Here is a 27,127-nt window from a genome sequence, read left to right as displayed (position 1 = left end):
TAAACAAATACCTAAAAGTTTTGATGGCAGACTTGTGTGTGTGTGTGTGTGTGTATGATTGGATGTATCTCAAGTTTCTATAAAACAGTCTTTAAAACGCCAAGAACGTTTGTACAGTCCATCATCAGGAAAAAAAGGCTCAAGGGAACAGCAACAGTAACGGGTGTAGCTATGTGTCAAGTAACTTTAGAGCAATGAGCTTCATACCATCAAAACATGAGCAAAATGAACTAAATTCAGGTTCTTTTCAAATGTACAGAACAGTAAGCTATTCCGACTGGAATGTGAACCAGTTGCTGTGGAAGAGAAAAACACATTGCAGTCAATTCACCTTCCATTCCATAAAAATGATGCACACATTCTAGTGGATAACAAAAAATGCCAATACAAGCAGAATGGAAACTAGCTGTTAGCATTAACCAATGTTGATGGAATTTGCAGGTGAAAAACGGCTTGGAAAACTGGTTTAGTCACTGAAACACATGGAGCTTTGCTGTGCTAAAAATATTCTGCAGCCAACGAGCAGTGGCGCTTGACTTGTTGTGGGTTTACATTTCAGAGAGAATGCAATGTTCACATTTTCCCCTGTATGATGTTGTAAACTTTCTCCAGGTCTAATATGTCAAAGTGGTTTTTTAAAAATTACTTTCCACAGACCATGAACAAAAGCCTTGTGTGCGAAATGAGCTCCTCAAAAAAATACCCTGTCCATCTCGGTTCATGCCAACAGCCGCTAATCACAAGAATCTGTTCAGCCGTGCTGGTAAGAACAGCACAATTATTTCCAAAATGGGACCCTCTTTTCACATGCCGAAAACCGATTAAACAGGTCTGCTTTTCAATTACATCAACACAGTTTAACACTCTTTAGAATACAGCTACTTACCTTAACTCTACTGCACAAATACATCTTTCAGAATATATCAGCTCCAACCGTGAACAAATGCTTAAAGGCAGAATGGGCGTGTGTAATATACACGTCTGTTGTAATATGTTGAAATCTCACTGGCTTTCTGTTGTGTATTGGGCGTGGCATTCTGTATTTTAGGCCAAATCAGTGCTTTGTCAGAGACATGTCACGTGTTTTAACTGTGACTCTACAATCACTCTACAGTCATAAAATGTGTGAAGATGAGACTGCTCACAAGCACCTTTCCACACCCAATTGTAGATGTGCATTACAGTCACCAACAAACAATATTTTTTTATTCATATTGATGCTGATGTACAGAATGTGATTGACAGTTCCACAAGTATTTGTAGGTGGAGAATTTATCAAACTGTTTTAGACATGCATTTCAAAAACACATTTGATGTGTATTGGAAAAGTATTCTGAATATGACTTTTTATTTACAGAATACACTGATGAACCAATTTATGAATCTTGCTTCCTCCTAATCTCAGTGCATGCATTTCAGTCTTGAAACAAGCACTATCACAGCAGAACAATTTTTTAAATGGTTCATGTCAGCTGAAACTGGCTCAAGACAAAGAAAAATAGAGGGGACACCAAACAAAAACATGGTCTTTGTTGTCCCATTACAGGCCATGGATATTTCTGTTTCGCTATTTACAAAATTGACTGTACGAAAAGCATACTGACAGTGTCAACACTTCCTATTGCATTTCCAATTAAAGGCAAGAGTGTTCATGAAAAATGATTCCTTTGACCTGGCCTGCTGCAGCTATCCAATAAAAAACAGCCCATTCACATCCAGAAAAGATTTGCTATGCTGCAATGACTGTAAATCACGTCCATGGACCCACTGAGCTTTTTACGGAAAGCCATCCACATTCTTCTTTTCTGGGTCAATGCACTCATCCTTCACCTTCCAAACAATCCAGGCACAGGCGGACATCCCAACTTCAGATCTTTTAGTGAGAGATATCCTGAAGGTTTGTTGACATTATCATTTCCATAAACAGTCCCCGTAGGGGACGCACACACAGACGAAGCCCTTACATTCAACAATTTACAGGTCACATTTGTCAAAATATTGTTGCATTTACCCTAATACTTGCAACAGTACACAACTACATGAATGCAAGTGGTAAAAGTTGTGTGAAGGGTAATCAATTCAGAATTCGAACCAGCAGCCACCACTGCCCATGTGTGAGCAAAAGATAATTTGGTGAATGCAACGGCATTCACGGGAGTTCACAGGATAAGTAAAGGGCCACACAATGGTCCAGTCGTTAGTGATCTCATACCTCCAAGGTTGTAAATATGAGAGATTTGATCTCTTTGTGTTGGCCCGGGTTTTCCTCCTGCCATCTAAAAGCATGCACACTAGGTGGATTGGTGCACTACTAAGTGTGCCTAGTGATGGGCTGGCACCCCACCGCCCTGGCTGAGTACCCACCTGCACAGTCCTGGGATGAACTCCAGCAGCCGTGACTGTGAGAAACACTAAATGGTTAAGGATAGTGTTTATATGTGAACAAGGAAAAGAATAAAAAATGGGGGGTCGTAGTAGCGTAGTGGGTAACACACTCACCTATGAACCAGAAGACCCAGGTTCAAATCCCACCTACTACCCTTGTGTCCCTGTGCAAGACACTTAACCCTAAGTTGCTCCAGAGGGACTGTCCCTGTAACTACCGATTGTAAGTTGCTCTGGATAAGGGCGTCTGATAAATGCTGTAAATGTAAGTGTCAATGGTGAAGCTATTTCTATGTGACAAATATAACATGTCTCTGTGAATCCAAAAAAAATATATCCTCCTGTTCTTGAGATCTCCTCCCTGTATCTGGATTTAGGGGTGGAATCCGTGAGTGGGTTAGAAGTAGACGAAAACGTAGTTGTGGACATGAGGAAGTGAGGGGCTAGGCTTGAGGATCCCTCTATTCTCTCTCAATTCAGCCACCAACACTCTTCAACTGAGCAGCTGTCAAAATCAAGGGCCCTCTACAGCATAACCATCCGCACATGTGACCCCTATCCCTACTAGTAACTCCTCATAAACAGCATCTCACCTCACTTTGAAGAAGCTTTCTGGGATTAACACAAGCTGGGAAAGCCAGCAGCAATCATAGAGAGCAATCCAAACAGCAGAACAAACATATGGCAAAGGGAATCAAAAGTGAGTTAGAGAAGAGGTCACAAATACAGAAGAAAGAGCAGATGACCATCTATAGATAGACCAGAAAGGAAATCAAAGTGTCAAATGTCCAATGTTTCATGCAGATGTTGAGGTTTGCTATGAAGACTGTAGATCAGAGGTTGTATAAAACTCAGAACAGAAAACGGTACTAAAGGAGTGAATGAGAGCGTGAGAAAGGGCGAATTTCACAATGGTGACACGGTTTGGGAGCCGACCTGTGGGTCCAGGCCCAGGAAGGAAAATCAGGGCAGATTTAACAAGGGGTGTTTCTTGCGGGAGTATTGGCCACTTTATATCGACCTATAAAGCAAATCCTCTTTTTACGGTTGGGACAAGCTGACATCAGGCACTGCAGTGAGGCTGATAAATGGCAGGGGAAGGAGGGAAAAGAAGGAGGGAGGGAGGAAGAAAGTGGAAGAGACGGAGGGTGTTAATGGCCCTGTGAACTTCAGCTTTACACTGCCGCCTGTTTCACAAGCTCTCGTTCTGTCACACCCACCTGCTGGGGAGCCCTAATTATGTGCAGTTTATGGCGGCACAGGCACACTCCTCGTGCAAGAAACGGTTCTATTTATGACAAAAAGCAACATTCGTTTTTACACGAGAGTACTGCTTTCCCAAGTACCGATGCTGCTCCTGGTTTTAAAGCTATTAATTAAGACATTTTATTAGGCTCTGGAATTCTCTTTGCACCGTGTCATGTGGAATTCTGGGCCTTACAGTCATCAAAGGGTCTTTCTTGCTGTGTGTCAAAATTCTTTCAGTGAAAAAAGCCCACTACAGCATCAGCCATAAACATAGAATTATTTAATATTAGAACCCACCAATTCTACTCTTAAAGGTCCCCTATCATGAAATATTCACTTTGTGAGATTATTTAAAATGAATATGAGTTCCCCTAGCCTGTCTTTGGTCCTGCATGGCTAGAAATGGTGATAGGTCTAAAGAGTGCTGCTGAGCGGTGGCTCAGATGGTCGGATCTGAGATTTCTCCCCTTATGTTGTCATAAGGTTACCTCCCCTTTCTCATGCTGTTTCCACCCTAGAGAATTTCCCACCCCTCCCCTAAAACATTATCTCCACCCACCGGCATGGCCTGAAAACATGCGAAGCATTGCAGCTGCTTGGTGATTAGATGTAAAAAAAACATTATACTACAAAACTGAAGACAAAGGACTATGTAATAATGCATGCGGGGTTATCCAATGAACAAAAAAATAGTAAAAAAGGCAAAAAGCTGAACATTGGAGTCTCTCTAAGGCAGGGTGCTTCTGTTGTGATGGTTTAATTTCACACTCGCTTCTCTCAAAGAAACCTTTGACTGGTAGTGTGAATTAGACAGTATTAGAAAAGTATTTGAGAACCTCATGGTGCTTAGCAACACTGGCCATACAAACACCTTTACCAGACAAAGTTAAACTACACCAAACTTTCCAAGCTTGTGCTCTGAATTCTAAATTCAGTTTGAAAAGATAAGCATGTCACTGATGCAACAACATTTTATCCAAGTACAGTAAATAGTCAATGACAAAAGCATGTGGAAAAAAATGTCTTATAGACTCTCTTTGGATGATATAAAATTTTCCTAGCAATAGAATTGTTCTCAGGCCAATGGAGCTCTCAGCCAGGACATAAAATCTCAGCAGGTCTGATCTATATACTTTATTGGATTCTCCATGACTTCATTTTTTTGGACCTGGGCTACGGGAATAGAGCACTATAGATAACCAAAGATCAAAGCCCAAGAGGAAATGGGTTTGGATCTGAATGCAGAATCATCAACATCAGTAGATGGAAAAGGATGGACTATAAGAGGTGACAGTAAGGGTTCACAGAATGAGTCACTTAAAGAGTCAATTTGACCAGAAATACATTCATATGGATATCAGAAACAACCTCTAAGAATACTCAACATGCTTTGTGCCCGAACGCTACAGGGGTCTGTACACAATGGGTGGTGTCTAGGCATGGTACCTTGCTCAAGGTTACCTCAGTTGCAACTTGGTGGTTGGAGCATTCAAACCTGTTCATGCTTCCTTAACCGGTATACGACTGCCCCAAAGATTATGTGGCCATGAAGACTGAATACTTTATCCTCTCAAACTCACACTCAGTCCTACTACCACACCAACAAGGCGAAAGCATGCAAACTCCACAAGGTCTGAGCCAAGCCCAAACTCTAAGGTGTGAGGCTACAGCGCTTACCATCACTCCAACCATGCAGCCCCCTTAAACATGTGAATACATACACATATGCATTGAATTCAAAACTCCAGTGTAGAACACACAAACATACACTTGCAACAAATTTGCCCTCCACCAACATGTCTCAAATTCCTCACGCGCTGACGTTTTTATTCATCCCATGGATTTATGGCCAGCTCAAGCTTTCCTTGGGTCTTCCAGGAGAAAGTAAATATTTACAAGGAGCTCTTGGGGGAAATAAATTGACCCCAGCTGGTTTTAAGTGTGGTTATCAGGGGTGTCAGTGACCCAAGCATGAATGCAGTATGGGCCTTTAATAAAATGGACATCCACAATGATTTGTGACAGCAGGCCAGCGAACCCTCATTCAGTAACACTTGCACTACTGTGCAAAAGCGCAATGCCACAATTAACTTGATAAGTAAATAAACATAACCCAGAGCTGACACAGGCTAGGAGTCCTGCTCTACCCCTCATTTCCTGGTGATAAAAAAAGAGAGAGAAAATCCTCTCTCAGACCCCTGTGTCCTTTGCTGTCTGTCTGATAAATGGAGGTAGAAGGTTGTTGTGATGTACCAAAGGTCTCAGGCCTTGCTGTCCTGCTTTCAGTCATCTTAGACAACAGAAAGAAATGCATTCAATTGAGCAGTCACTGGAGCCCAGGAAAAACAGTGTTATACTTTGAGAGCCTCAAAAATATGAAAAATTTACTGTCACTGTCCAAGAAAACTACAACCGTAAAATTATTTTAATGATGCGACTTTATCTCTTAAGCCTTGTACAGACAGAGCAATTTGACATTGATCTAATAAACCGGGATAAAACGTTTTTACAAAATGTACAATGATATGTACAAAGGTATGTACACTACAATGACAACACCTATCGAATTACAGTCTATGACACAAGTGTGTATTGAGGAACAAAATGTCATCAGCACATGCTAGACGTAAACATTGCTGAGCACAAGATGAACTGAGCTCTGGCAACCCTTACTTTCATGTGCATAGTGAACATTTCAAAGAAGGGGGAGAACGTGAACTTCGCAAGCTTGTCACATTTCCATGCTATTTGCATTTTATTGTCTAGACAGCACCCAATTTGTTAGAAGGTCCACCTAAATAAATGACAATACAATGACAATAGCTGTCCTTGACCCGCTTTCATAATATGACATAGGACCACAATTTTGAACCTACAACCATTTTAAAGTAGTCATCTCTTGTGTGGGTCAGTCTACAATCCTACATGGTATAATGGGCTTTAGTCAACAAAGGATTAACTCTAGCCTGTCTAAAAAACAGAACACATTAGAACAGTGTTTCTTAATCCTGCTCTTAAAGTCCCACCTGTCAGAAAGTGCCATCTATTGCTCTAATTATTAGGCCATAAAAAAACTTATTTCAAATCCTCCAGACATGGGATTGGTAAATGCGATTCTAGATAGCTAAGTTTCCCAGACATATCACCCACAGCACAATATATTAATCCTTTAATTGTTCAACACCTATCCTACACCTCCTAAACAGAGAGAACAAAGAGTAGAGACAAAGGAAGACTGCATGAGGTTACTATTCTTGGGACAAAAAAAATTGCACATAAATATATTAAAAAAAAGTCTGAAACATCTGGCAATAATTGAATGAATCTGCATCTTTGCCACAGTCTCACACTCTTCACTCACAGAGACATCGGTTATTTGTTACTCCCATCACGGACACTGTTTTCCAATTGTTAGTTCAGCTGTCCATCATTACTACTTGTTGTGGTTGCCACAGAGATGCTCTCTGTTTATCTGTTTCTCTTTCTCCCCATCTGAGCTCTCCAGCAACCACAAAGACCGCAGTCCTCTCCATCAACCAAGACGATTAGATATTTGGCAGCCGCAATGGCATCCAAAGCCTTACGGGCTCCCTTGCACCAGGGTTGTTTTCGTGTTCCTTGCTGCTTTTTCAAGGGCTGCATCGTTACAAGGGCTGCAAGTTACCAGAGGAAAGAATCGACCCATTCCAGGCCTGGAAGGCTAGACTGTCCATGTATGTTTTCTCCAAGCCAAAAACCCCACTTACCTAAGTACTTATTTCAGTTAAATTGTTGTAATAAAAACCCCAGTGGTGAGAAAGTACAGGAGTACTTTTCACTTGTATTGACGTCTCGGCAGACTCTGGCAGAGGGCTTGAAGTGAAATGAGCCCGGACATTCCTGGAATTAATGCTTGTGCAGACTGTTGGGTTTTTTTTTTGGTTTGTGAAGGGCTTCATGCACACAAGCACGTCTATATCACTAAAGCTCTACACAAACACCTCAAGGAAGTGGCCTCAATTTGTTTTTCCCAAGTTTTGCCAAGTTTATCCTGAAGGATAAGCTTTTGGTCTCAGGAGATGCTTTTACACAACCGTGGACACAAGTACACACCAACAGGAAATTTGTTAGCATAAAGAAAAAAAAAGAAAACAAAAGGGATGAAGCCTCAAAGGACAGAAGATAAGACTGTATGCAACTGTAAGCATGAGGATTCTGATAAATTGATAAAAGTGAACTGGAAACACAAAACCAATGCAAGTGAGCTGAATGTAGATAATGTCAGAATGTATTTAATGTAGATAATCAACCAAGAACAAAAGCAATACTGAAAGTCCAGGAAGTCCAGTTGATGGTGACATCCACATGTTGCGGGGGAGTGATACAGCCAGAATGTGTTTGGTTTTGAATCAAATTTCTTGAGTATGAGTATACAGCTTAATCATTTATACTACTGTAAATTTACATTGTAAAAGCTCTGGGACCTATAAGGGTTCACTGCAGTCATGTGGTCCAGCGGCACATTACCCCTTACCTGTGCACTCATGTTGCAGACCTTTTCCATAATGCCCCTTCTCACAGACACAGTCATATTGGCCGGTGTGGGTCCCACACTTACAGCTTGCCATCAGGTCACAGCAATCATGCCCAGCATCACACAGTGACGAGCATCGTGATAAGTCCTCCTGGATGTATCCACCTGTTGGCAAGTCTGAGAAAAAATTGAAATTAACATTACTGTACATTTGACGCCTGGACAATCATTGAATTACATCAGAAACATGCTCGATCCTCAAACAACCCATAACACAAAATCTCGAGTTAGGAGGCTGGCACAAGGCAGAAGGGGACAGTGCAATGGCTTTAAACATTTTTGTTTCCCCCTTGATACTGTGTTGCATGGTTGGAATGCAGTTACTTTCACACATTGCCTGGGTGTAAGGGCTGGGAGCATCTGAGATGACTTGGAACAGGGCTATTGCAGAGAGACATAAGGCTAGACTGATATTGCTCTGTGCAACAACGTGAGCTCCCAGCCAGACTGTCTCCCCGCACCGTCTGAGAGAGATGATTGATTTATTCTCGGCCTCGATCCTTAACAGCTTTTCGGGTAATTTTGTATTCAATGGGTGGGGAGTTTACATAAAGCATTAAAAGTGCTGAGTCAAGCTCTATCCCTTGGGGTAATCCTTGTGGTTGTCTCTGAAAGCTTGCGAACTAATGAGGTAATAGCTTAAGGCCACAAAAGTGATAGTGGCCTCAGACCAAGGGCTGTTTAGATCTGAAGGGATTTCCATAGAGTGTGGATAAATTTTCAGTGATGCATTCCTTTCTGATCCAGTGTAGACAGGCAACACAGAAAGGGTTGATTTTTTACCATTTCAAAAAGAAGGCCCATTGCGTACAATTTTAACACCCATAAACATGTACCAGTTTATACATATCGCATATTGAAAGAAGACCAAATGATGATCGGGTTTTTATGACTGAGTAGGTGCTGGATATTCTGGTGAAGGACAGCAGTTTGTCCTTTTGAATCCTCATTTGATGAAAAGCATCTCCTGTGTGCAGAAGAAGTTGAGGCAGACAATAGTTCTGCATCCATAGGGTGAAAACAGCCATACACCGGAGAAAGTATCAGGTGCCACGGTTCCTCACTGTTGGAATTGTATATAGTTTTTCCTACAACAGTTATATTTTTCATTTTTCAATTTCTAATCAATAAATATTGTTCTTGTTCAGCCAATTATTTTGCATGCTGTTATTTTGAATGGAAATCATATACTCATATGTACACAATTTACATATTTTTACATATTTAGCCGTAATTAGTAGGAATGGAATTGCAGGAACTTACCAGTCACAAGAAAGTAAAAACAAAATTATAGCTTGGTTACCGAGAAATCTCAAATGTTACCAATTTTGTCCAAAAATTCACCAACGTGCCCAAATGGACCGGTTAGAAATTAATAATGCTCCCTGTCCTCTATTGCAGCAATTCGTTTGATGCAGGCTTATTATTAGGGTTTAGTACTACAGGTTACATGAGGAATATTTCTTCTACAGCCTCTCTTAGATGGCTAAATCACTGTGAAAATGCACCTTTTTTCCTTTTCATTTTCTTCAGTGTTCCATCTTTATTTTCTCTGACCAAGTTGACATATATGCTGATTCCAACTCTTTGGAGAAATTTCAGGAGTGTTATGATTTAGAATACAAAAAAAAGCTATATTAATAGACCATGCCGTTGCAGAGTTAAATTTTGAGTATGTCCATTCAAAATAAGGGACCAGGGCTCAACAGGTTAACTAATCTGTATAAGTGTTACTTGAAAATGTCAGCTCTTGTATAATTTTACAGTTGTTTTAAAGTAGCTCATTGAGGCACAGAGGTAATGCACTTCAGATCTGATTTACAGACAGTCTGTGCTGGAGCTCTGCATCTTCTCCCCACAGCTCTTCTCCTTTTATATTACTGCACCAAACGTTTAAATTCTGCAACTGTTCAATTCTGCAGGTGACACCTCAGTCATTGGACCAATTCAAGATGCTGATGAGATCCAGAAAAAGGTCAGGAAAGACCAACTCACATCCTTTACACCCGAGACACGGTCTTTTTGAATTCTTCTCCTCTGGCAGGCGATATAAGTCTACAGACTAAAACAAGCCAACAAAGGAACAGTTTCTTCGCTTTCATCACCTTCTTTAACAGCTAAACAATAACACCAGATATGCTGCACTTGTTCTCATCTCACATATTACATCCTGTTCCATATTCACACTATTTGGTCCAATCTCATACATTCACACTTGCATATTATTGTTTGCACATTGAATGAGAAGGTGTGTCCAAACCTTTGGCCTGTATGTCTTTTTTATAATGAGTATATTGTCCAAAAAACTATTTGTGATTGAGTTAACATAATAAACATAATAAATTAAACATGATTCTGATTCTGAAGGTTTGCTATGTGTAGGTTGTGCAAAGCTGCACACTTGTTGGGGTGTTCTCCATCTAAAGTGCCTACAGTGGGGAAGACATGGCACCAGGATGCAATGTTCTTCTGGGAAACCTTGAGTTGAGTTCACGTTACTTAGAACTGTACCACGCACCAATACATTTCGGCTAAGACATTAACGGCTACAGAATTCCCTGCAGACAGTGCCTTCTTTCAACATGATATTGCAGCCTGAAACACTGCCAAAAATGGCACAAAAATGGTTTGACGATGATGAGGGTGTTGAAATTGTTCTCCAACTCTCAATCCAGTGGGGCATCTGTGGTATGTGCTCAAAAAATGTCACACTGTTGTGGCTGATTGGTGTGTGTATATTATAGGATTAGTCTCCTATATTAAGACAATCTAAGATGCAGAAAAATGTGTTGTAAATGACCGTGTTCTTTTTGCAAAATTCAATTAATTAGAATCCCCTACCTTCATGAAGTGCACGGCGGGCAAGGGCCTCAAACTCAGCAAAGTTGTGGACAAAGTAGCAGTGCTGGTCTTTAGGAAGAGAGGCCATGTCGTGGAGCTCCCGAATATTCCCTTGCCAGATGCCCAGAGTAAAGATCTCCACGCCATCCATCCGCAGAGACGCTGCCACTGGTCGAGGGTCCCCGCCATTCGAGTAGCCATCCGTGATGAGGAAGATGACCTTTGTTGCATTGCGATTGGAGTTCTGCAAGATTTGCTGCGACAGGAACAAACATATTTTTTTTATTACAATGTAATGTACAGCCGAACCACCTTCTTTACAAACATTTTATGTTATAGTAGTGCTGGTAGTGACATTGGCTGCCTGATCTAAGTACAGTGACTGGGGAGGAGTTTCACGCTGCACAGCGCGCTACTCAGCGCGCTACTCAGCGGACACCACAGTCAACGTAGAAATTTGTGGACGTATTTGAAGCGGGCTAGAGTTCATTTTGCCCCTTCGAAATACACACATGAAGCAAAAATTGTTCTGTGACTCCAGTTATACACTGGTGGTATAAAGCGTCTGCTGAAATATGGCCATATAGTAAATCACTTGTTCACCTTGCTCCATGACCCCGGCATGACAATAATGGAGGAACAAATGATCTTAACAGTCTCTGAGTGTCCATGGGTCTACAATATCACATTATCGTCTAACCGGGAGTTAGACGTTTATTTTTTGCATTGAGCCCCACAGTTTTTTTTTTAAAGAACTAAACCGTCCACATGGGTGAACCAGACCTTAACTCTTGTATTTGAAAACATTATGTGAAATAAAAAATTATGGTATGCATCATGATGCATCGATAATCGAGGCATTGATAACTGTAATCAAATCACGAGAACAGTGAAGGCTCACACCTCTATATAATACTCCCTAAAAGTTAACAAGCTACCGCGAAAGCAGAGCACTGTATGAAGGAAGCAGCTGCCAGCATCAAACCACAGGGAGATGCCGAACATAACCCTCACATACGCAGACAAGCCTGTGCTTCGGAAAACAAGCTCCCATCCCAAAGCTGTACTTAACTGAACTTTACAGTGCATCCTGTATAATTACAGCACACCATAAAAGGAAGGAGAGGAGAAACGTCTTTATTTGAACCAAGCACCATTTACAGGAGCAGATGCATCTGGCACAAGAGTTTCTTTAACATTAAACAGCAGCTGCAAGGTGACACGGACTAAGAAAAGGATGCAGAAAAAGGTCAAATGACATCAGGGGGAGAGGTGAAGGAAATAGTACAAACATGTCAGCTCAATTACAAGCGCAGCCAACATCAAAAAGTGCAACAAAGACTGAGTAAAAAATGAGGATGAGAATGTGAATTAAAAAAACAGACAGAGAATGAACATATATGTGAAGGACAGGGAGCGATAAAGCTCTTTTATTTATTGGCTAATTGCCGCTACCTCAACTTTTTCTTTTTTCCTCTCTCTGGGAAGTCTAATTACACGCCCTGAGCACGGGGCGAGAAGAAAAAGTCTGGTAAGAGGCACCAGCGTTCCTTGGTCTCAGTTTCGGCCTGCGCCCAAACCCAGCTATCATTCTCTCTGCCTCCACCACCGCAGTGACATCACTGTGGCCCCCAGCATCCTCAAGCTGTGGGGCCCTGAGGCTCTTGGAGGGAAGGGTGTGAGGCTGTTCAGGATGCTTTCTGAAAGCAGTGGCTAGTGACTCGATGGTTGCAGATGGGGGAAGTGGGAGTGCGATGCGATGCATCATTTCACAGCAGGATACATTTTCGGTTAAGATTCATGTAAAGACACACTGTAACTGTTGTGCAAACGTTCAAATATAGTGCCTTGTCAAACCCTTTTCTTTAACTCATACTTTTATGCAGCCACATAAAAAAGCCAGACTGAATGGTTTCTTTTTACAACTGGTTTAAAAAATAAATAGATAAATAAAACTCCTCCCCTTACCACTAAGCCTTGCCCCAAAAGCATGACACATATTGTGGGACACCAAGCAAAAAGATCTGCCACCCATTTGAGGGTGTGTGTGTTTTTTAGTGGAGGAATAAAGACATTGAGTTCAAACCTTATTGTGAACTGAGCAGCCACACAGCACCTTTTTTTTTCTCCGCTGCATTACAGCCAGGCTGTAACCTTCCTGATAAATAATAAATGTCATCTGGATTGTCTCCGATACAGTACTGTACATGGCAGGCGCAGCTGCCGGCACTACATTCGTATGTCAGAGAGAAGATAAGCGCCAACGAGCTGCTCCCGTTGAGCTCCACTGGCCCTCGGATACAGATCGCTGTCAGGGGTCTAGACGTAAGACAGAGCCCAGATACGGGGGAGGAATAACCAGCCAAAAGACACAAAAAGGAGGCGGCTAGTTCACACTGACAATGGAAGGGAAAGTGAGGGTGGTGCTTCATAAAGCCATAGCTTCCTTGTGGGTTTACACAGCAAAGGAAACATATTGCATCATATTGCAAAACATATAGACTAGATGCATCTCTTTAAATTCCAACATGTTCCACAGTTCAAGATGCTGGAAAGGAATAGACCATGATCAGGCATCCAGGCCCATTTATCAGAAAGCACCTGGCACACATCCTGCATGCTAAATCATGCTGCTGTGCTTTTCATCTTTTTCGAATCACACCTGCAACGAGAACTAATCCCTCTTTCCCTGATTTCGTGGCTGCGTCTTGCCTCAGGTCACTGGTCATGCCTAGTAGGAAGCTTGGAAATTTCTCACTGTCATTATGCACTAGCTAAGTGCATGCTGGGAGCATGCATGCTCTTTCATTGCACCTGGAGAGGTTATGGCAATAAAGTGTAGCGACATGAGAAAAAGGGAACTCTGCCCATCTTCCATCGTCGTGGTAACCTTGAGGATACCTTATTTTTTATGGCATTCCAAGGAAGACAGAGGAATGTGACCCAAGCATGTCTGTTGGAAGCTAAATTGCTTGCTCTGACATGGTATCAGATCTTGGCAAAACAACAGAAACAGCCCACAGGACAAAAATCAAACGTTGTCTTTTGAAATAAACATTCATGCACTTATTTAAAACCACCAACCTTACACCCAGAACATATGGTAAACATCTAAAAGTATAAAAATAACAAATGAATGTGAATTATATTTTTGGAAATGTGAACTACATAGTTGTTCACAGGAAAAGAAAAGAAAGGAAAATTGGTAATCATTCATTGTTATTGAAACGATTAGCCGCCGTTGGCAGAGGAGATATTGTGATCAAGAAGGCGGTTCACCCAGGGTGAGGCTCAGCCATTGAACTGACCCCCTACTGACCCCTGCGGATTCCCCAAATGTGGGAATCTCGACTGCATAATTTCTGGTAGTGGGGGACTGCGTTCGCGCTCTTCCCTTATTTGTGGGGCAGTGGGGGCCTGGCGGTTAAGGAAGCGACCCGGTTCAAATCCCGATCCGCCAAGGTGCCACTGAGCAAAGCACCGTCCCCATACACTGCTCCCCGGGCCCCTGTCATGGCTGCCCACTGCTCACCAAGGGTGATGGTTAAAAGCAGAGGACACATTTAGTTGAATTTGATACAGGCAGCTACTGGGAGCCAGTGGAGGGAGCGAAGCAGTGGTGTGGTGTTGGAGAACTTGGGAAGGTTGAATATCAGTCATGCTGCTGCATTCTTAGTTGTATTAGCTGTATAAGTTGTAGAGACCGGATGGCAGAGGTAGACCTGCTAGAAGGGAATTACAGTAATCCAGTCGTGAGATCACCGCCCCTAGTGGGATTGTGTTGATAGATCAGGGCGGATCCATCTGATAATGTAATCTACATGAGTGTGAAAGATTGGTGATGTGAGTCAAGAAGGAGAGATGGATGTATAGTTACTCCAAGGTTGTTGCATGCACTTGCAGAAGGAGAAATCTGTGAGTCAGGTAAACAGCAAGAATGTTTTGAAGAATTTGCTGGAATTAATTATTTCGGTGGGATTGAGTTTTACGTGATTGGCTGCCATCCCAGATGAAATGTCAGTTAGACATGCAGAGATTTTGGAATCGGCATGTACATCTGAGAGCACCTGCCACAGATTCTCAATAGGATTAAGCTTTTGTTAGGAAGCCAATTAACTGCACAGGTGTGGTTCCAGAGCTGATTGGTTTTGACCACGCCATTTTTTTACTATATTTGATATAAAGCAAGACAAAAAATGTATTTTCCATTACAAAATGCATAAAAAGCTACTAAATAACTTGTTTGATTATATCAAGTTCTATTAATGCAGCAAACACTGGAAAGAAGTTTAGCCTCAACTGTATATTGTCTAATTTTCAAACATAGCGCCTCTTCAGCAAGTTGTGATATTAACTTAATTTCATACTGAGTGATGAACACAGAGACAGGCACTTGTGCGGTTATTACTATCTGTGTGACTGTGGAGACCGCAAACTGGCATTAATGCCTGTGCTACGTGAGGACTCTAGATGGTACACGTTCACGTAATTGCTGTGGACACTGGAGCGGAGGGCTCTTTTTGCTACGCTTTGCTGGTTCACGTCAAAACACCATTAATCAAAGCAAGGGCTGTGCCGAGAAGAAGGTGTTGGGGGTTGGGCTGCTTCCTAAGAGAGCAAGGTACACCAGACATGCATGAGTATGGCACTCATGTTTATACTGTAACGAGATGCCGGAGTAAATAAACTTGCACATAAAGTTTGAGGTTTTTCTACTTTTCGGATAGACTACACCTGGACCAGACTGCAACTCTTCTGCACAGCTAACTACCATAGAGAGTCACTGTGTCCAGAAATCTCTGCTGTCTAAATAAATGCATCTTAACTAAACAAAATCAGATGTCCAAAAATTAAATGTTATTTCAACCTTTAATCCTCATTTTTTATTTGGAATGGAAATCCTGGGAGCCAAAATCAGATATAAGGATAGCTACATATTACCAGGATTGAGATGTAACAGAATACATAGTCAAAACACAGTGGCAGTGGTGGCTTAGCGGTTAAGGAAGCGGCCCCATAATCAGAAGGTTGCCGGTTCAAATCCCGATCCTGAAGGTGCCACTGAGGTGCCACTGAGGGTTAAATGCAGAGGACGAATTTCACTGTGTGCACGGTGTGCTGTGCTGCTGTGTATCACAAGTGACTTTACACTTTCTTTACTCAAAAAATACATAAAAAGTGTCATGATCCGGACCGGCAGGGGTTACTCCGGATCCGGAGTCCGGAACGGAGTTTCATGTTTGTCCTGTGCAATGTTCCCTGATCGTGTTCACCTGGTGTATATTTATATAATTGTATAAAACTATCCTGTTCGTGTCTGTTCGCCGTCGGGTCATTGTGCATGTTAATGTTCCCTTGTCTCGTGTAGTTCGTATTAAACCCCCTGTCCTGTGATCGTGCGAATGCGTCCTCCTTCATGCCATGTCCAGCCCACCCATGACAAAAATGTATCATATTCAGTCAATTTTCCCTTTTACAAGGAAAAATGATTTAGAATACAGTTTTTATAATTAAAATGCATCTTCTACAAAAAAAAATGCAATTGTTAAATCTCCTTTCAGTCAATTTTTGAATTTAATTTTTTATTGACTGTCAATAAAATAAAATTCAGGTTTATATTCATGTCACTACTGGCATATCAGCAGGTTGGATGAAACATCAGCTGTGGAGTCTTTATCTACTAGAAGTAGTTTTGCATGTTTTGCCCATATAGACTGGTATGGAGGACGGACGCTTGAGAATGGCAACTGGCTGAACTGGTGGCTAAGCTGCGGGGATAACAGAGGAGGCTTAGCTCCGAGCTCTCTGCACCATTACGGAGATCCTATCAGTCCTCCGGGCTTCCTCCTTCTGTTTGCTTAGGGAAGTAAGTCCCGCTGCTGAGAGTGTTGAGTGGCAACACAATCGCAGCGGAGGTCAAGCCGCCTTGCCCGGATCACACTGAGCCCACCTGCGAGGCCTTTGCACCTTTGCTATGTCTAGCTCTACAAAAACGTATCATACATTTGTCAATCAGGAATGCTTTCTGCCTAAACAAAATTAAGGAGGGGGTGTGCTAGCAAATAATTTAGATGTGACGGGGGGTTACGGTATGAAAGGGGTTGGGTAATATTTGGTAAGTAACATTATCAGATGACCAAACATGCTACAATTTTGCTGGAAAACTGCATGAATAAAAAAAGCAACAAATTATTAATAAATTTATGATTATAATCCATAATCATTTAGTATGATTATATGTGCTTATAGTGGGGGGTTAGATTGGCTGGCTCAGATTTTTGTGGAGGTCGTGATTCCCATATATGATTATGATTCCCACATAATTTCCAGCGTGCGTGTGAGTGTCTATTCTATTTCTCCTCAGTCCAGAACCCCGGTAGGCCGTCTTGAAGAACACTACCCTGACCTCATTTTATCGACTACCTGCTTCACTCTCATAGTCACATAGATGGCCTTTGAGGCTGTCAGGCGGTTCTTCGACTTGGAGGATGTATACATTTTTTAAAATAAAAAATTTGTGTACAAGAGTAAATTCTCTTAAAATGGGAACTAAACACGACTGCACATTTGCCATGAAATAATATAATTGTATTCAGACTTGGGTTTGAAGTGAGATTACTTTCCATTTTCATATCCTGTGCCTTTCTTTAAATGCCGTTTTGAATTACATGCTCTGAATTTAAGCATCAATAAAATAATTACCTCTGGGCTCCATTTTGAAACAGAAGGAGTCGTACACAGCCATTGCCCAGAGGCAAAGGGACGGCTGCTCTGGAAAGGAGGCAACCTACAAATGTCTACAATAAATAAGAATCTGTTATGTGCGGCATTCCAAGGTTAAGTTCAATTAGCCAAACTGATTGATTCAACTGACAGAGAAGAGTAAGATCCAGGAAATAAAATGACGGAGGCTGTACCAGATACATGTTATGACAGACACACTAATGGAAACTTAGTAACCACAGACTCAACCACATTTGCATGAACATAGGCACACTGTGACGTGTGTGTGAAATGTGTACCCATCAGGGTGGAACATAAGGAGCACAGAAAGCTCTGCTGGGTCAGCCACTGGGGCCTGTGGTTTAGAAACGCCACGGACGTAAACACAGACTCAGTTTTCTTTTCCATCTCCAGCAAATGCAGATGCAACTGTTTCCACTGGACCCAGAACTGCTCCAGATATTTAACCATGACTCCTCTTGCACCAGACCAGAGTACGACATGACATTTAAAAATCCTGGCATAAATTCTGGTATCAGTTTTACATGCAACAGCATGTAACTGAATTACTTTTCTAGAGCAATGTAATTGTACATCAGCCATTAAATATATTTTCTTGTAATTAGTATTATTTGTAGTAGCATTTACTATTGATGAGTCCATTGACCAATCGGTTAATAATTAGTCAAAAAAATAAATGAATGTGTGTTAATGTATAACTTCTTAAATCTGCATGAATAAAACCTTGCATTGTGAGGCTCCTGCAGTATCACTGTGTAATGTACTTGAGCAATAATGCATTGCTGTAGTAGCTGTTGCACAATTACTTGATAAACAGCACACTCAGTTCAGCTGTAAACTATTATCTTTCATACCATGAGCATCACTGCTCGAGAGTAGGTTCCATAAAAAAGAAATAACATCTTCCCTTTAGTTTGCATTGTAAATATTACCTCTCAAGTACACCATTAACCTGTAACATGGTATTTTCTCAGTTGCTAAACAGATTCTTCAGTTTATAGAGGAACTGTGGATTCAGTCAAGAGACAGAGCCAACTACCCTATTTTCCACACGGTACGGCTTTTACTGCACATTAGCACAGATATCCTCCATTGTCCCGGCCAGATGTTGTCATTCCATGTGTGGTTCACTGAGGACATTTCAAAGTTCATTTCAAAGTGAACTGCTGCTAACGAACTAATGAACTACAAAAATATCTTCATTGTTTAGTGACAAATGCATTTAGAAGCTAAAACAGATTTGAACTATTAGTGAGGCTCAGTAAAAGCAGTAATGTACTGGACAGACTTTTTTTTATGTACCAGTCCAGAGACTCAGGCTCCAACTGACTGTTGCAATATTCTCACCATATGAAACTAATATGTCACTATTAATATAGCTGAGCATGCTGAATCATGGGGTAAGTGGTAAGGATGGGAATTATGTTCTTCTAATGTTTTGGGTGGGTGGCTAGGCTGAAGCACTCTGACCTATTGAGGACACACACAATGCATCCTCTCTCAAACATTACTGCATTTCTGAGGCCAAGAGAGATCAGGTCAAGAGAGATCAAATACAAATGACAGGGGCTGAACATTTCCTGCTGTCTGATTCACACCAGCTTGCAGAAGGCACGTGTCGGTTTCTGTTCCTGAACTTACTATTGAGGCACCAAAGCAAAAATGGGATTTAATAACTGTCTCCAGTTATTTTGTGTGTTTTTTTTTACATTGTTGGGACATGTTGACATTGGAATGGGGTCACCTCAGCTTGGTCATCAAATGTAATAAACAAGACTGTCCAACATCCCAAGCAAACTAAGAAACCCTGGAATAAGGAACTCCCTCCAGACTTTAAAACAGTACCTCCCTACAGCCCCAAGTCAACATCCACCACCATCAAAGAGAAGGTTTCTCTCCCACCCTTTCCTCCATTTTTTCTACCTCTCTGTCTATCTCTACTGCTGCCCTCCTCCCACACTGTGTTTTCTCTTGACCTTAGACCCTGTGTTTCAGTACCATTTCACATGGGTCAGAGATCAGAGATCTGTTGTAACAACTTCCAGCTCGGAGCACACAGACTGGGGTGTGGGGTGGTCTTACATGACAGAACCCTGGAGACAACAAGAGAAGCATTATCAGAATGGATGCAGCTCGAGTGGTTTGGGCATTTTGTTCTTTTACAAGTGCTGGATGTGTTGTCTTGTAAGACAGGCAGGCAGACAAACAGAGTCAGTGCCAGATGCTATGTGTGACAGAGCCCCTCTGCAGTTACAGCAATGCCATTGGTTTGATGAGAAATTGGGAGATCTGTCTGTGAAATTAAGAGATCATGTGATGTCTAGAGTACTCTTTAAGAACCAAAACCATAGAACCCACAGTGACTTCAACTACAATAAATTAGTGAATATAATTGTTTCTTCTCAGAGAAATTGGATGAAAGCAATATGTGATTTACTGACTACTGCTGCCCTTATAATCACATATATAATCACATCAATAGCTCCACATAAAAAGCCCTTGTATCTTTCCCAGAGCAGCCATATCCTCTAGGTTTTAGAGGGAATGCCTCTAAACCTAGAGGCATTCCCCGCTTCCTTATCATGCCCAAGGGTGGAGGAGGCTGTCTCTGGTATTGATCTACGTCATCAATCCCTATTAGAAACCCAAATGCGTTTGGGAGAAACTGGGAGGAAATGCCCAGATTTCACAGTAAAAACGAAATCCTCTTTTAAAATCCTCTTGCGTTTTTTTTACTGCTGTGACAAACTGTGTAGCCAGTTTTGTGATAAAACTCCTTTAATAAAATATATTAAAGATATTAAATATAAAGATATCAAGTGCTCTAGATTTCAAGGTGAATGAACATGCCTATGTTTTTGATTAAGCGTTTTTTTTATATTGAGTGTTTCTAAAGCAATTTCTTTGCATGATGATCTAAATCATGAGAGAACTGATTGTTCACACATTAAAATAATGACTGAATGAAGTGTAGATTGCCTGAGCTCATACTTTGTTTAATAGATATAGGCATCTCAGCATGAATGAATGAGGTAATAAAACTTGACTGGATCTTTCCACTCAACACCTGCAGACTGTTTGCAGTCTGCTCCATTTATCTGGTCATTACTTTGCCATTTGAGCCAAGATTCTTTTCAATACATCCTCCAGGGTGCATTTTACATGCTTGTGCGTGTGTGTGCATGAAGATTTTTTACTGTGTGTACGTGTCTTTTTAGATTTGGGGTTTGTGCAACATGTGTCGAAAAGAGAAATTCTTGATGACAGATGTTTTTTTTTTGAACACCACATGATATATTTTGGACTGTCCTGACATGAGTCTGTAGTCGGGTTCACAGACCCCACAGGGGTCAACTGAATTTAGAGGCCTGCTTTTGGAATTTGTCTTTGGGGGGTAAGGTCTCTGTGGGTCTGTGTGTGTGTGTGTGTATTGGATGGAGGTCTCATGTACAAAGACAAACTCTTCCACAAAAGCCAGCCCTGCAATCATTATGCTTTTAATGCAATTAAATCTAAGTAATCGAAAACAAACAAAAAAACTACACTTTTTGAGAAGTGGCGGTTGGTAAGCAGTACTGTGGTAAATGATTGTGTGTAGATATGACTTTTGTCAACTACATTTACATATGGCAAAATCCAAATTGAAAACAATTCATGTTAAACACAAGTTTTAGTTAAATATGGTAGGTAAAAAATTCCCTTGATTTAATTTAGATTTACCTACACTATTTATTCAAGAGACAATGGCATAATTTGTACGGAGATCAAGACTCTGTTATCCTATTGTTCTCTGAGTAGCAATACAAATTTGTTCAAAAGTTTTTGTTCTTTCAGTTTTTCATTCTGAAATCAAATGAAATTATTGTCACTTTCATTTTTATTTAAATAATCACTAATTGTGTGTTTTATAAGCTTTTAGTTAGTCCCTTCCTGAATATATACTGAGTGGCTGTTGGTAAAATTGAAAAAAAAAATTCACTATTGTTGAAAAACAAATGTGATGCAATATGTGAAGTACCCCTCTTGGATTTTTGGATCTTTCCTGCAGATGGTGAAGAACACCATCAATTTGCTCAAAATTTGTAAGCAGCTAGAACCACCTCCAGGAACCATTGTTACCAAAGAAATAAGAGGAATAAAAGAATAACTGTAAACTCAGGTATTATACTGATGTGTAAAACACAGTTCATGTTCTGTTGTACCAAAAAGTAAAGTAGAGGGAATTTTTTTTTTTTTTTTCATAATGACAGCAGTTAATGCCCTTGGATGGTCAAAATGCCTGAATGGTTTGAAATGGTAGGAGTATAGAAAGGTTTGGTCCTTTTGCACACTTTAGTGTTTGAGCAGCAGCTTAACTGCAACAAAAAAGCCAGCCAACAAGATGATGGACACCTAAACAACCTCAGTACATACAGTGCAATTCTGGTCACTGGTCTACAGCCTGGAATGTGAATGTAGTAGAGCATGCATCCATGATGCATGCCCAGAACATGGTAACAAGAAATCTAAAAGGAAATACTTTCTAAATTTCATTCAGTGAAGCATCTCCTCTTCAGCAGCCACAAGTCAGGTAAACATCCCTCACAAAGTTTGTGCAGAGATGCATCAATATTCATTTTTTGCATACCAATGACCAAAACATTGACACTATAAGAGTACTATCATATTTTCTGGATTTCTCTGGTTTTAAGGGTTAAGTAATGAATCAGATTGGAATTGGAAAGTGTGGGGACTGTACAGGCTGGTATTTGGTATATGATGGCATAAGCCTAAAAGTTCAAATAAGCTTTATTTACAGGTTGTCAGATAGTAATACAGAATGAAGTGTCATTGATTATGGAAGCTACATAAGTAATGTTCTGATCCCAAAGGGATAGTCAAGCTCAGGCACAGTTAGGCTTTCCAAGTTTTGTGACAGGAATTAATTTCCCTGCACCCAGTTTTGACATCTTTGTGGAATTGGAGGCAGCTGGAACTGTGACTATAGTCACATTGAGAGAATCTTGTATCCTGCCACCCTGCTCTACCAAATGGACAAAAAAAGACTCAAATGACTTCCAGATTTCTACTGCATTTACGATGGTGTGTCGGGCCAAAGAAAATAACATAATGATGTCTGTTCTTTTGACCTTTCCACAAAGAACACAAAGAACATGGATCTTCTCCTGACATTCATCACTTCTAATTTTATACATGTGCCAAGTTGTTTTTGTGCATTCTGTTTGAGAAAATCTGTTTTATTTGGGCAAAGTAAGTAACTAAAAGCGGTCTAAACAGCAAACATATATAACAAGGCATCAAGAATCAATGTGCAGAAGAAGATGTCTGTGCATACAGCAGGGTTGATAATCAAAGCTGGCTCAATATGTGGTGATACAACACAGGACAGACAAAGAGCAAACAGCCCTGCATTGATCCTGGATGCTGAACAGTTAGCGAACATTCAGCCGTATGACTGAGCAAATCAAGAGCATTAAGGATATAAAAGCTCTTAACGCAGCCACTGGGGATCTTTCTCAGTGCCAGTCCCAAGCCCGGTTAAATGGGGAGGGTTGCGTTAGGAAGGAAATCTGGAATAAAACAACCAGAATGGTTGATCCACTGCGGCGGCCCCTAATGGGAGCAGCAGAAGGAAGAAGAAGATGGGGTGTATTTGATCTCTGGTATAGACTAAAACCATACATTTTAACTGATAACATAATGCTCCACCCACAGAGCTTACAGCATACAGTCCCTGGAGGCGTGGCAAATGGACAGGCTGTCAGTGTGGAACCTGTGTTCCATACAGGAGCTCCCCAGCAGGGATCTGAAGCTTTCTAGTCAGGGCCACTTCCTCCAGGCAAAACCAGGGGAACCCAGACACAACAGCTGAGGATAAAAGTGATTGATAGTTGCTACCAGCTACCATATGGAGAGAGGTGTAAGTTTGTGTGTGTGTGTGTGTGTGTGTATGTGAGAGAGAGAGAGAGACCCCAACATATTGTTCACATCATCCTCAACATTGGTCTCAACTCAAAACTCCCACTCAGTCCACCCTAGGGGCAGTGTGAGCGTATAATGGAGGGAATGTGAATTCTCTTCACTCATACTGTCAATTTAAAGTGGAAATAATGGCTTCCGTTTCATTCCGTCTCCCGATTCGTGCATTCACTCAACATCTTCTCTGTGTACAAAAAAAATAACAGAAACCACTTGGAAAAAAGACCTCTGTGAGTCTGAGTGCACTCTGAATTCAAACCAGGGTTTCAAATACATTTATAAATTCCAATCAGTTTTAACTTGAAGACATCTAAACAGCATGGACATGTGCAGAATCACACATAACCACACTTACCGATGCTCTCTGGAACGCCCCCTTGGTGTAGGTGCCTCCACCACGGTAAGTGATGGCAGGGATCTCCTGGTTGAAGAGGGAGCACTTGTGCTGGTGAGCGTGTGGCTTCGAGATGTGATCCACACGGGTCACCACGTGCGTCTTGGATGAGAACGTGACGAGGGCCACGCGAGTGTTCTCGGGAGACACAGGGAAGTCGGAGAGCAGCTTACGCACAAAGCGCAGCTCGCTCCGGAAGTTGGAGGCCCCCACGCTGGACGACTCATCCACCAGGAAGACTAGGTCCAGAGTCAGGCTCCTCTCCCGAAGCTGCCGCACGTTTTGTTTGAAGATCTGTCCAAGGCGCTCCACCTTGCTCTCCGAGCTCTCGGACAGGCCCTTCCGGTTGGCAGCCGGACGGACGCTGCTGGACCAGTGCAGGAGACAGAGCCAGAGCAGCACGAGTCCTTTTCTGACTGCCATAGCCGCCCTCAAAAGTCAAACCAAAAAATACCTTGGTAGGTGAGGGCAGTGGTCCGGCTTTTCCCTGAAAATCACTCGTTCCTCTCTTGGTGGTGAAGGTGGAGCAGCCGGCTTCTCGTTTCTTTGCCCTCAGGCTGTTTGCAAAGCTCCTGTCTCTCAGCCAGAGTCCGAATGCGTTCCTTTCTCCGGCTCCAAGTCATTTACAGCAGAGACAGAGAAAAAAAAAATAGGAAGAAAGTTCTGAGAGACCAGGAGAGAGAGAGAGTGTGTGTCTGTGTGAGAAAGAGAGGGAGGAAGTGAGAAGCACAGAAAGGGGGGGGGGAAGAGAAGGGAGAAAAGGGGGCAGTCACAGGCGTGAATACAATATTCCCCCCACCGCCACCGCCACCTCTCCCTCGCTCTTCCTTCTCTCCGTTCCTCCTCGCCGAGGTTCCTTCTCTCCCCTCTCCCACTTTCTCCAGAAGACTTGAGGGAGATTTGGTGTCACTGGAGCGCCTAGCCTGTCAGGCTGTCAACGTTCCCAAAGAAAACATCAGCGCTGGGTGCCCTGATTAAGCCCATATGTCTGGCACCAGCAGCCAGGCACACTCCCACCACACTGAGCAGCAGATACCAGAAGATCCATTGTAATTAGAACCACTGAGGCAGGGAGGGGAGAGCCAGACAGAGCAACGGAGAGGGGGGAGGGGGGAGGACGAAATAAAGACAAAGAGCAGGACAAACAAAGCAGCGCAGCATCGTAAGTCTCATGCAATGTACGCTAATGTATGCAATATCTGGAGAAGCCATGCAAACAATCTTCAAGGAAATCTGAAGCCGGTTGTGCTAGTGTGTGTTTTTGTGTGTGTATGTGGGCAAGTTTGTGTCTGTGTGTGTGTAAAAGATTTGAATCTATAACCAAAAAAAAAAAGTACCCCCCAAACAAATTGCGGCAAGAGACACCACTTCATTGTAAAACTGCAGAAAAAAAGAACAGCCATGATGGACTCAATTGGTTCACTGTGACTGGAACGGAATGAAATAAAATGATTGGTCATTAGCTCTAGTAGTTTGGCTTAATTTGTTCCATTAAAAAGCTTTTCTGGTCAAAATTGGAAAAAAGTGGAGCTTAAAAACTGTTATGATCAGACAGTGATGAGACTTCCTGTGTTTTACCCCCCGACCCTCCTTCATCAGCAAGACCCCCTGGTGTCCCACTAGCAGGGCCCTAGGTCATTTGGAAAAGGAAAGGAATGTTTTCTGGAAGTCCTTCTTGAGCAGGAGACAGTAAGTAAATAAAATGAGGAGTTACATTTGGCCCAGAAGTTCAAACGTTCAATCTTTTATACAGAACAAATGGATATTTGACTACACCTTTATCTGGTGAATAGTTAAAGGTAAACTGATAAACATGGAGGTCTGATTCCTCACATTAATATTCCTCTTGCCAGAAAATGCCTATTTCTGCGAGTCCCTTCCACTGGCCAAAGGCATGTACACTAGGTGGATTGGCGACTCTAAATTGGCCATAGATGTGGGTGGGTGTGAGTGAACGGTGCTGGTGCTCCACCCTGGATGAGTCCCGGCTGGAGAGACTCATTATTGGGATGATATGTTTATGCCAAGTGAGTGAGTCGTGTACGCTTCATTCTTTTACTGTTGGTGAATTACCACAAAAGTCTAACGGAAACCTAGCAGCCAAAAGATGCCCAACTGTAAATTGTGATGGACGTTCTTACAACGCATCCCGGAGTTTTTAAATCTACTGGACTGGAAACAAAAAAAACTGCATCGTCAATGAATCTTTCAGCAGATCAGAGATCAGAAGGTAGCTGCAAATAAACACAGAACCTAGCTTCTGTCATGCCCATCCCAGATCCTCTGACCTGAACCACACTGAAGAACAGTGTATTCAGCTGACCGTGTACAAGAGAGGGCCTAGGACCCCGAATAATATAAATAAACTACATAAAGAGGAAGGGTCTCAGACGTCCTGCTATGCATTCTTAATCCTTGAAAACTGATATTAGAGAAAGCACAATGCTGATCTCAGACCAAATTTCATTTCTTGTGTCGACATACCAATATTTGTTCATTTGGACTTGATTTGAGTCGATAAGATGCTCCAGTGTTCCAAAATGATTTCAGAAGTTGAATTAAGAAAGTGACTACTTCTTAGAACCATCTTAAATCTTACAAAAAGGGTGTCACAGAAGCTCTGTTTATGTTAGAAAAATTGATTTCTTAAACTCCAAAATTGTGCAAATGTGAACAAACAGTTGTGAGAAGGCATTTTTACATATCGTGAAAATCATTGTGTACTGCAGCTAGCTGGTATGTGATAATACTTCTTATAACATTTAGGCATTTTATCCACTGTACATAGACCTCTGCAAACTGAAACGAACAGGAAAACATGAACGCTTTAGGGGCCTAGCGATTAAGGAAGCGGACCTGTATTCAGAAGGTTGCCGGTTCGAATCCCGATCCCGAAGGTGCCACTGAGGTGCCACTGAGCAAAGCACCGTCCCCACACACTGCTCCCCGGCCGCCTCTCATGG

General features: G+C 41.9%; 1 protein-coding gene and 1 pseudogene across 4 annotated transcripts in view; one reads left to right on the top strand and one right to left on the bottom strand.

Annotated features, from left to right (window-relative positions):
- svep1 (sushi, von Willebrand factor type A, EGF and pentraxin domain containing 1) overlaps positions 1–24,855 on the bottom strand; it is a 65,732-nt gene extending 40,877 nt beyond the window's left edge. For 3 of the 4 annotated variants that reach the window (XM_028987797.1, XM_028987883.1, XM_028987948.1), the window contains exons 1-3: positions 24,126–24,853; positions 11,048–11,303; positions 8,147–8,323 (exon numbers count right to left, since the gene is read on the bottom strand). In XM_028987797.1, the coding sequence (XP_028843630.1) occupies positions 8,147–8,323; positions 11,048–11,303; positions 24,126–24,587 (895 nt within the window). In that variant the 5' untranslated portion in view covers positions 24,588–24,853. Of the gene's footprint in view, positions 1–8,146; positions 8,324–11,047; positions 11,304–24,125 lie in introns of all 4 variants that reach the window. The other variant, XM_028987964.1, reaches the window with a different exon arrangement.
- LOC114802737 (uncharacterized) lies at positions 14,290–14,444 on the top strand (annotated as a pseudogene).
- Positions 24,856–27,127: the final 2,272 nt, after the last annotated feature.

This window comes from Denticeps clupeoides, chromosome 1, assembly GCF_900700375.1.
Source record: "Denticeps clupeoides chromosome 1, fDenClu1.1, whole genome shotgun sequence".
In the NCBI taxonomy this organism is placed as follows: Eukaryota; Metazoa; Chordata; class Actinopteri; order Clupeiformes; family Denticipitidae; genus Denticeps; species Denticeps clupeoides.
The sequence above is the reverse complement of the archived record's forward strand: the minus strand, read 5'-3'. Positions and strand labels throughout refer to the sequence as shown.